The 11,182-nt window shown below is 34.0% G+C and overlaps 1 protein-coding gene and 1 long non-coding RNA gene across 2 annotated transcripts; one reads left to right on the top strand and one right to left on the bottom strand.

Annotated features, from left to right (window-relative positions):
* Positions 1 to 860: 860 nt before the first annotated feature.
* Positions 861 to 2,273, bottom strand: LOC124370201 (probable ubiquitin thioesterase DG1039). The gene is made up of 2 exons (XM_046828493.1): positions 2,015 to 2,273; positions 861 to 1,277 (listed from the first exon to the last, which is right to left on the bottom strand). Exons 1-2 carry the CDS (start codon positions 2,165 to 2,167, stop codon positions 861 to 863), a joined length of 570 nt encoding a protein of 189 aa, XP_046684449.1. The 5' UTR covers positions 2,168 to 2,273.
* A 1,416-nt stretch (positions 2,274 to 3,689) lies between these two features.
* On the top strand, positions 3,690 to 10,068 carry LOC124370195. The gene is made up of 2 exons (XR_006923166.1): positions 3,690 to 4,978; positions 9,310 to 10,068. It is a non-coding gene; the product is annotated as an uncharacterized LOC124370195 (long non-coding RNA).
* The last annotated feature ends 1,114 nt before the right edge of the window (positions 10,069 to 11,182 follow it).

The raw sequence follows: 11,182 nt of genomic DNA, 5'->3' as shown, positions 1-11,182 counted from the left end.
GCATAACATTGTTTTCCATTGGGAACCCATGCTACACCTGTAAAAATGGTTACAAGAGTGTTACTCCAGTGTGCACTCTGTATTTCGTCTTGTGCAATACAACTGTAGTTTTCAGCAAAGTCTATCTGTAAGACAGCTTCACCTTGTGTTGCATTTTTCTTTTTGTACTCAAAATACTCACTCTGTACGTTTTTTATGTAGCAATGCACTTTAACTTTCCTAACATATTTTGTACCATTTCCATTGCTTCTCCAATAGTAGTCTCTACATATGTTATAACTGGTCGTTTATTTACCTCTCCCCACTGCTTCCAAGAAATTTGAGCCTCTAAATCTATATTCAAACTAAACTTAGTCAAGAAATTTGTATCTTTGCATTTGTTGCAAGACTCGGTCATACAGGCTTCACTTGTTATGTTACAACATATGGCGGCCAACAGTTCTTTACCTGTAGGTGGAAAACCTACAACAGCTTTAGACAATGATTCAGTAAGGAAATTAAAATTTGCATGTAGTTTGCAAACACATACATTATGTGGCATTTCTGAGCTCAAGCGTATATGAATTGGTCTTAGAGAATAAAATTTACTTTTTTTGATACCAATACCAGGATTTTCCTCAACAAACAAAGCGTACGCTTCTTTTACTGTCATAACCATATGTCGAATTTGCAATTTTTCTTTTTCACCTGAAACTTTGCTTTTGACTGTTTTGTAGTCTCTCTTTCCAGGAGCTTGTCTGCTGACTGTATCACTGCTGTAGAAAGCTATAACTTTTTCTTCAGTTTCCTTAGACAAAACCGTCTTTTTCTCTACATGTTCTTTAATAAAAAAGCGATCACTTTTTGGCAGCTGGAAGTTTTCATAAACTAGTTTTTCTTACAACAGCAAGTTTTTTTGAAGGACTTTTTGGTAAAAATTTCTTTGCACGAACTACAGCCTTTCCTAGGCTTTGCCTGTTTGAAAAAGTTCCAAGTTCATTATTTTTATCACATACATGTTCTAGCTTTTCTTTTTGTTTTAACCTGTATTTTCTTTTTCTTTCAGTTTCCTTGCATCTTTTAAGTTTGAGTTCTTTCTTACCTGCACTTGTAGAACTAATTGTAACTAACTTTTCCTTTTCCTTAGCTCTCGATATTCGCTTTCTCTCTGCATCTTTCTTCAAACTCTTCTCCCAGGCTTCTTTATTCGTCTTCTTTTTTTCTCTGCTTCGTTGTTTTCGTAGTCTCGCCTTCTCTCTAGATTTTAAAAGCTCATTTGTCTCCATTTCCATAGATATCTGAAATCAACAAAAACTCGTGTAGTTTTTAGAGTAAATAAATATTACAAGAATCACAATGTTTAGTTGACTGCAATATCGCAACAAGATGTCGCAAATATTCCATGACATTTTTTTGTAAGCCCATGTGCAAGGGCATTATCTGACTCTAAAACCCTTTATTAACATTAATGTTTAATATTTTGACATTTGGTGTGGGATCTTGTAGTTAATCAGCTCTTTTAGAAATTTTTTTAATCAGTCAAATTAATCAGCACAATGTTAATTAAATGCTACAAATAATATTTCACTGCATAAACAGTCTCAAAGCCTAATCAGTACTACAACTACAGTTCTAATTAAAACTAGGTGTAGGTATAACTTACAATCTACAAATAGTAGGGTGTCATAATATTTTGAAATTGGGAGAAATAAAACTATTTTACATAAAATTAAAAAATAAGATTAGCCTAGATTCATCTCACAATGGCCTAGATAGGCCTAGTAACTTGTACATTCAAAAAGTAACATTAGTTAATAAATTTAAGTATTAACAACGAATTTAGGGCATGGGGTATAGAGATATTGCTAAAAAGTGTGACGGACGGGACAATTTTCAAAATTCAATAAAAACTAGAAACAGAACTAGAAAAATCTAAAAAACTTTGAGGTTAGGCCGGGGTGCTTCAGTGAATAGAAGATTTGTTATTGAATCACACATTTTATTTTTAATAACTTGTAAAAATAAACTTACTTACCTTTATTGTGACGGACGGGACACTCAATCTCTTCTTCAAAACAAGTAAAAATCCATTACTATAAACGATAAAATGAGAATGAAAACTATATTTCTGAAATGTGCAGAAGAGCTGGTTTCCCTCCAAATAGTCAGCAGACTGAAATTGTGTCATATGGTTAGTGATTTTTTTGACTTTATTTCACCAATATCATCACCCTGTAGCAACCACAGAGTAACACCAAGTTTAACCACGGTAAAAACATGTTTAATTTTATTTGATAATGAAAAAGTGATTAGGTGTTGTTCAAATACTATTTTTATTTATTGTTAACTTAATTTAAATGTTGAAAAAAATTATTGGTACTTTGGGATTATACCGACCACACCAGTATGAAGAACACAAAAATAGAAATTTATAGAAACAAACATGATAGAACGAAAAAACAACTCTTCAATTACAAAATTACAAACTTACAAGCATTTCCAGGTATTGTGATCGGTATTGTTGTCGCTGTTATCTTATCTTTCTCGAGAATCCTGATTACGGCAGGCCGCGCGGCATCACGTGATTTGCACGGTACATAATTGCCTTTCCATTTCAATTCAATTTATATTTCTGATTAGCCCCTCTAGAATTTGATATTTTACTGATAGGTACTATCTCGAGGGATGTTTTTCTTTCGTCGACATCAGCGCGGGGCAGCACCGAAGGTGCTGTCGAAGCCCGCGCTGATGGCCGGAGGCACTCGCATTTTGGGTGGCGGAATGTGATCAAGAATAAAAACAAGTTTTGAGTGTTTTTTTAATAAAGAGTTTAGTTTGGTAAATGTTTGTTTTTAATAAATTTTTGTGTTTGGAGAAATGTAGAGGTAAAACACGAAAGTACAACAAAGCGATGCACCAGCTGAACGGGCGGCGAGGCTCTGCAATCACGTTATCTACTAGACGCTCGACTTTGACCTCTGTCTGAGGATGGGGAGGGGTTTGCGATAAGACAATTCCTGTTTTATACTGACGAAATAGTCTTCTACGCTAATCTAGTAATCAGTAGAAGCAAAATGTTAAATAACGATTCATGTCTGGGTGTGGTCGGTATAATCCCAAAGTACCAAATTATTTTAGTTTTTACACTTATGTCTCTGTATTTGTGGAATGGCTGAAATACATTGTTTGTACCTAAGAAGTTATGGTTGTTAGTTAGTTTCACTTCGGTAGACTTTAATAAATAACCTGGTTTTATGATTTGGTTATTGTTCTTGAATTTGAATATTTATTTTAAGTTTCTTGCAATGTAAGAGTCAGTTTAAAATGTTGTGAAGTACAATTACGCCTATTTATACAATATGTGTCATAAAAAATTTATTTATGAGAGAAATAACACACAAAATTTGGTACGGTAGGCTATGGTTGTTCCTTTCTAAATGTACAATATAATAAAATAGCTTCCCACACTAAAATTATTTTTCCTTTTTTAGTTATTTGCAAAAAAATAAATAAAAAAATTAAAAAATTTGTATGTAATCTATTAAAACTTATTTTTTAAATTAAAACTGCATTTTTTTTTGTTTATGGTATATATCTATACGAGTAATTTGGTGCAACTTTTAGGTCATTCTCTAATTTTTATGAAAAATTATCAATTTTAATCTAAGAGACTGCAAAATCGCCAAATTTAGCCTGGCACTTTTGACTATTCACAAGGGGATATGAGATGTGAAAAAATTTTGCAACATCTCATATTTGGTCTTGGCCCTGAAAGGGTTAATAACATGAAACTCGTATTTGGCTGGGTCAGCCGTTAACTTCATGATTACCCAAAGGGGTAGTATTGGTTGCAGTAACAGGTAATTCAGTGGTAACATTTTACCAGGATGCAGTTATTTTAGTAATAGCTGAGCTGAATGATTTTTTGCTGTTTTCATAATGATTTTCTGGTTTTAGGTCACTCAGTAATGGCTGAGGGCATTACGTGCAAGTAAATGAGGCTGAAATGAAAAGGAAATATTACACAATGGAATGTTATTATGCGATATGAGTAAGTTTATATTAGGTTATCGTTAATATTTTTTTTTTCCGCCAGATGTGTCGGGTGGTGCAAAAGGCGTCACCTGAAATATTTCCCTGACCTCAAATCACATCCTATATTGTAAATGTGAACTGGCGTCAGAAAAGCTGAATGATTTGGGACGTGATCTGAGGTTGGGAAAATTTTTATCAGAAATGCCCCTGGCTATCAGTGAGCTTCTGTAGCGTTGCCCTTTGGTGAAATAAGAAAACCATCTCACGAAATAGCACTAAATTCAAACTCAGATCACGGGAGCGGTTGTTAAGTTTATGTTTCGCTTTCTATATTTATAATACATAAGTATGTATACCTAACAAATAGTAGGTAATTACCTGGTAGTATCCAATAATCCTGTTGTATAGTAAAAATTTGAATTAACCCGGTTATAATTTTGTTAGTTTAAATATTAGTCTTAAGTTACATTGTAGCGAGTTAGTTAAATTTTTGTTTACATTTATGATACCACGGTTTCTAATAAGTTATTGACTTATTATACTAAATAATTATGTGCAAGTCTGCATTAGTACGCTGTTTAGTACGTTCATTTTTTGTTTGGCAACAATCTGAACAGTTGTCATAATTCTGGCAATTATTACTCTTGTGTTTAGCTTGCGATTTATACGAATGACATTGCCAAACTCTGAGCAGTTGTCATAAATTTGGATGTAATACTAAATAATTATGTGCCAGTCTGCATTATTTCTTTTTTTGTACGCTAGAGTCTAACCATTTGTAACATACCTAACAATTGTTACCATTGTCTTAAAGTAGCCATATGTATTATATTACTGAGATTGGCAAACTGTGAATAGTTGTAGAATTGACTATAATACTGTATAGTTAAATTGTTATTTTGCATAATTTCCTTTTGAATACCTTGAAATCAGAGCAGTTGATTTGCGTTACTTTAGTTTGCAGGTTGCCATTTATATAACAGACATTGCCAAACCATGAGCAGATGTCATAAATTTGATTGTAATACTGTATAGTTAAGTTGCTGTAATTCTACATAATTTGTTTTTGTTTGGGCAAAAATCCTAAGAGTTTTCATATTACTGGCACTTATTACTCTTGTGTTTAGCTTGCGATTTATACAAACGACATTGCCAAACTCTAAGCAGATGTATAAATTTGACTGTTTTATTCTATATATTAATTTTATTATTCTGTATCATTTACTTTTAGTTATGTTACAATTCAAGCAGTTGGCATATTTCTGGCAGTTTTTACTATTAAGTTTAAGTTGTTACTTATATTACTGAGAGTTCCAAACAGTGAGCAGATGTCATAAATTTGACTAAAATACTATACAGTATTTTCTTAATTGTGCAACATAACTTTTTGATCACGCTAAATTCTTTGTCCTGGGTATGACGTTAAACTTCCTCTACCTCCTTAATACTAATCCTCATTCCTACCCAGACTTTTCTTGACTTCCGCTTTAACACCCACTGGAAGTGTCCTAATCGGAAAGTTCCTTTTTGATAGTGTGCTGGGTGGGGGTCATGTACAAAATTAATAAATTGTTTAATGATCTGTTATAACAGTGAAACCTAAGGAAACTTTCTTTATCATGCTGACATCTTAGCAGTTTCTATATTTCTGGCATGTATTACTTTATTGTCTAGGTTACCATTTATATAACGTGCATTGCCATACTATTAGTAGATGCCTTAAATTTGATTGTAATTACTGTATAGTTATGTTGCTGTAATTCTAAATGATTTCTTTTTGTTTATGTAAAAATGTAAACAGTTATCATAATTCTGTCTATTGTTGCTCTTGTGGTCAGGTTGCGATTTATAAAAACGACATTGCCAAACCTTGAGCAGTTGTCATAATATTTTTACTGTATAATGCTATATAATAATGTTGCAAATCAGCATCATTCTTGTTTTATTCACTAATGTCTGAGCATTTGTTACTATTGTTACAAGTTGCCATTTAAATTACTGACGTTGATAAACTGTGAAAGTTGTAATAAATTTGAATGTGTTACTGTATAGTTATATTGTTTTTCTAGATAATTTCTTTTTTAATAACGTTAAATCAGAGTTGTTGATATATTTCTGGTATGTATTAATTTGGTGTTCAGGTTGCCATTTATATAACTGACATTGCCAAACTATGATCAGATGCCATACATTTTATTGTTATACTGTATAGTTAAATTGCTGTAATTCTACATTATTTGTTTTTGTTTGAAAAGGGCAAAAATCTGAACAGTTGTCATAATTCTGGCAATTGTTACTCTTGTGTTTAGCTTGCGATTTATACGAATGACATTGCCAAACTCTGAGCAGTTGTCATAATTTTGCATGTAATACTAAATAATTATGTGCAAGTCTGCATTAGTACGCTCTTTAGTATGTTTATTTATTGTTTGGGCAACAATCTGAACAGTTGTAATAATTCTGGCAATTATTACTCTTGTGTTTAGCTTGCGATTTATACGAATGACATTGCCAAACTCTGAGCAGTTGTCATAATTTTGAATGTAATACTAAATAATTATGTGCAAGTCTGCATTAGTACGCTCTTTAGTATGTTTATTTATTGTTTGGGCAACAATCTGAACAGTTGTCACAATTCTGGTAATTATTACTCTTGTGTTTAGCTTGCGATTTATACGAATGACATTGCCAAACTCTGAGCAGTTGTCATAATTTTGAATGTAATACTAAATAATTATGTGCCAGTCTGCATTATTTCTTTTTTTGTACGCTAGAGTCTAACCATTTGTAACATACCTGGCAATTGTTACCATTGTCTTAAAGTAGCCATATGTATTGTATTACTGAGATTGGCAAACTGTGAATAATTGTATAGAATTGACTATAATAGTGTAAAGTTAAATTGTTATTATGCATAATTTCCTTTTGAATACTTTGAAATCAGAGCAGTTGATTTGCATTACTTTAGTTAACAGGTTGCCATTTATATAACAGACATTGCCAAACCATGAGCAGATGTCATAAATTTGATTGTAATACTGTATAGTTAAGTTGCTGTAATTCTACATAATTTGTTTTTGTTTGGGCAAAAATCCTAAGAGTTGTCATATTACTGGCACTTATTACTCTTGTGTTTAGCTTGCGATTTATACGAATGACATTGCCAAACTCTGAGCAGTTGTCATAATTTTGAATGTAATACTAAATAATAATGTGCAAGTCTGCATTAGTACGCTCTTTAGTACGTTTATTTATTGTTTGGGCAACAATCTGAACAGTTGTCACAATTCTGGCAATTATTACTCTTGTGTTTAGCTTGCGATTTATATGAATGACATTGCCCAACTCTTAAAAGTTGTCATAATTTTGAATGTAATACTAAATAATAATGTGCAAGTCTGCATTAGTACGCTCTTTAGTATGTTCATTTATTGTTTGGGCAACAATCTGAACAGTTGTCACAATTCTGGTAATTATTACTCTTGTCTTTAGCTTGCGATTTATACAAATGACATTGCCAAACTCTGAGCAGTTGTCATAATATTGAATGTAATACTAAATAATTATGTGCCAGTTTGCATTATTTCTTTTTTTTGTACGCTAGAGTCTAACCATTTGTAACATACCTGGCAATTGTTACCATTGTCTTAAAGTAGCCATATGTATTGTATTACTGAGATTGGCAAACTGTGAATAATTGTACAGAATTGACTATAATAGTGTAAAGTTAAATTGTTATTATGCATAATTTCCTTTTGAATACTTTGAAATCAGAGCAGTTGATTTGCGTTACTTTAGTTTGCAGGTTGCCATTTATATAACAGACATTGCCAAACCATGAGCAGATGTCATAAATTTGATTGTAATACTGTATAGTTAAGTTGCTGTAATTCTACATAATTTGTTTTTGTTTGGGCAAAAATCCTAAGAGTTTTCATATTACTGGCACTTATTACTCTTGTGTTTAGCTTGCGATTTATACAAACGACATTGCCAAACTCTAAGCAGATGTATAAATTTGACTGTTTTATTCTATATATTAATTTTATTATTCTGTATCATTTACTTTTAGTTATGTTACAATTCAAGCAGTTGGCATATTTCTGGCAGTTTTTACTATTAAGTTTAAGTTGTTACTTATATTACTGAGAGTTCCAAACAGTGAGCAGATGTCATAAATTTGACTAAAATACTATACAGTATTTTCTTAATTGTGCAACATAACTTTTTGATCACGCTAAATTCTTTGTCCTGGGTATGACGTTAAACTTCCTCTACCTCCTTAATACTAATCCTCATTCCTACCCAGACTTTTCTTGACTTCCGCTTTAACACCCACTGGAAGTGTCCTAATCGGAAAGTTCCTTTTTGATAGTGTGCTGGGTGGGGGTCATGTACAAAATTAATAAATTGTTTAATGATCTGTTATAACAGTGAAACCTAAGGAAACTTTCTTTATCATGCTGACATCTTAGCAGTTTCTATATTTCTGGCATGTATTACTTTATTGTCTAGGTTACCATTTATATAACGTGCATTGCCATACTATTAGTAGATGCCTTAAATTTGATTGTAATTACTGTATAGTTATGTTGCTGTAATTCTAAATGATTTCTTTTTGTTTATGTAAAAATGTAAACAGTTATCATAATTCTGTCTATTGTTGCTCTTGTGGTCAGGTTGCGATTTATAAAAACGACATTGCCAAACCTTGAGCAGTTGTCATAATATTTTTACTGTATAATGCTATATAATAATGTATTACTAGCATTTGAAGTAGGCAGATCATTTATACAAATTAAAAACAGCAAAGGTCCAAGTATGGATCCTTGCGGGACTCCGTACTTCACGATTAATTCATGAGACCAGCTTTCCTCAATGCAAACTTTTTGTTTTCTGTTATTAAGGTAAGACTCAAAAAATAAAATCGGCATTTGACCAAAAACCGTAATATGCCAACTTCCTTATAAGATCATTATGGTTTACACAATCAAAAGCCCTGCTCAAGTCACACATAGTGGCTTGAGCAAAGGCCTTATCCTCCAAAGCCAGAGACACATCCCGCAACAATTTATCTAGAGCTTGAAAAGTGGAACAATTTTTCCTAAATCCAAATTGCACGGAGCTAAGAAGATTGTTAGTTTCGAGATAATTGCTAATTTGCTTATGCACTAGAGCCTCCAACAGTTTGCCAAGAATCGGAATAATGGATATCGGGCGGTAGCTCTCTGGTTTATTTTTTAGTCCCTTTTTATAAACCGGACAAACTCTTGAAATTTTTTTTTTAGTTTGCAGGTTGCCATTTATATAACAGACATTGCCAAACCATGAGCAGATGTCATAAATTTGATTGTAATACTGTAAAGTTAAGTTGCTGTAATTCTACATAATTTGTTTTTGTTTGGGCAAAAATCCTAAGAGTTTTCATATTACTGGCACTTATTACTCTTGTGTTTAGCTTGCAATTTATACAAACGACATTGCCAAACTCTGAGCAGTTGTCATAATTTTGATTGTAATACTAAATAATTATGTGCAAGTCTGCATTAGTACGCTCTTTAGTATGTTTATTTATTGTTTGGGCAACAATCTGAACAGTTGTCACAATTCTGGTAATTATTACTCTTGTGTTTAGCTTGCGATTTATACGAATGACATTGCCAAACTCTGAGCAGTTGTCATAATTTTGAATGTAATAGTAAATAATTATGTGCAAGTCTGCATTAGTACGCTCTTTAGTATGTTTATTTATTGTTTGGGCAACAATCTGAACAGTTGTAATAATTCTGGCAATTATTACTCTTGTGTTTAGCTTGCGATTTATACGAATGACATTGCCAAACTCTGAGCAGTTGTCATAATATTGAATGTAATACTAAATAATTATGTGCAAGTCTGCATTAGTACGCTCTTTAGTATGTTTATTTATTGTTTGGGCAACAATCTGAACAGTTGTAATAATTCTGGCAATTATTACTCTTGTGTTTAGCTTGCGATTTATACGAATGACATTGCCAAACTCTGAGCAGTTGTCATAATTTTGAATGTAATACTCCGTCCTGGGTATGACGTTAAACTGCCTCTTCCCACCTACCCATTTCCTAATTCCTACCAAATCCCCCTCCAGGGTCTTTTAAGTACCCGTCCTCTGACCGTTCCAGTACATGGCTCGCTGGGAGTGCTTAAGCTGGCACTAGGTGCCCTATCTGGTGTCGGTGAGAGCTGATGTGAGCTTGTCTCTGCCGAGGCGTAAGTCATGTACTGGTTCAGAAGCCAGCCACTTCGGTCCTTGGTCAGGAAGTGTTCAGTAGGCAGGGGTGTCGGAGCCCCTGTTGCCACGTGCGAGTCCAAGTTGTGCGCGTATTCCCGACTTGGTAATCGATGGAAACCGGGCCTCGGGGAACTGAGGTAGGGTTGTCCCCCAAGCTACGGTTTGTGGGACACCCGAGGGCATGCCCGCTCCCGGTGAATTGGCCCGCACTACTAAACACGATGCGCTGGTTACCCTATATATGGATATTGAAACCACCCCACTCTTAGGGCAAGAATTCGGAGGAAGAGATCTTAATGATCCAGAGAAAAAACGACAGTTGTCAGATTCTGAAAATGAATCGTATATAAAACAAAGGAAAGTGGAAGAAAAAGTAAACGCAGAAAATATGAACGTTCCAACTCCACTATACCTAATCGTGAGTCATAAGGATGAGGGCAAAACTCTAACAAAGGTTAGTCCTTTCCTTATAAACAAAGCTTTTGTTTCCTCAGGCGGTCAGCCTAAATCTGTAAGCAAACTGAGAAATGGAAACTATCCTGGTGGAGGCTGCGAATTACATCCAAGCCAGGAAGTTCCTTCAGATGACAAGCTTTTTTGATCAGGTGGAAGTCGTTGTTCAACCGCACTCCTCACTGAATACCTCTAAGGGGATCGTCTTCTGCCGTGACCTGATGGAGTGTAGTGAGGAGGATATCAAGGACGAGCTGCAGTGTGAAATGGTAACCGATGTGGTCAGGATGCTTCGGACGGAGAATGGGAAAAAGGTTCCTACTCCTGGTCTAATTCTGACCTTTGCTTTTCCCCAACCCCCAAAAACTATTAAGGCTGGGTACTTGTCCCTGACTGTACGGCCATATTTTAAAAATCCGCAGCGGTGTTTCCGTTGTCAGAGAT

The sequence above is a fragment of the Homalodisca vitripennis genome, unplaced genomic scaffold (genome assembly GCF_021130785.1).
Source record: "Homalodisca vitripennis isolate AUS2020 unplaced genomic scaffold, UT_GWSS_2.1 ScUCBcl_30;HRSCAF=681, whole genome shotgun sequence".
Taxonomy (NCBI): Eukaryota; Metazoa; Arthropoda; class Insecta; order Hemiptera; family Cicadellidae; genus Homalodisca; species Homalodisca vitripennis.
This window is presented reverse-complemented; position numbering and strand designations above follow the sequence as displayed.

What these genes read in the sequence shown, in the direction of transcription:
- LOC124370201 (XM_046828493.1), bottom strand. Translation starts at nt 2,167, where the DNA reads ATGACACAATTTCAGTCTGCTGACTATTTGGAGGGAAACCAGCTCTTC. An exon ending in TCCCGTCCGTCACAATAAAG is followed by an intron (nt 1,278 to 2,014) that starts GTAAGTAAGTTT and finishes TGTTGATTTCAG; the next exon opens with ATATCTATGGAAATGGAGAC.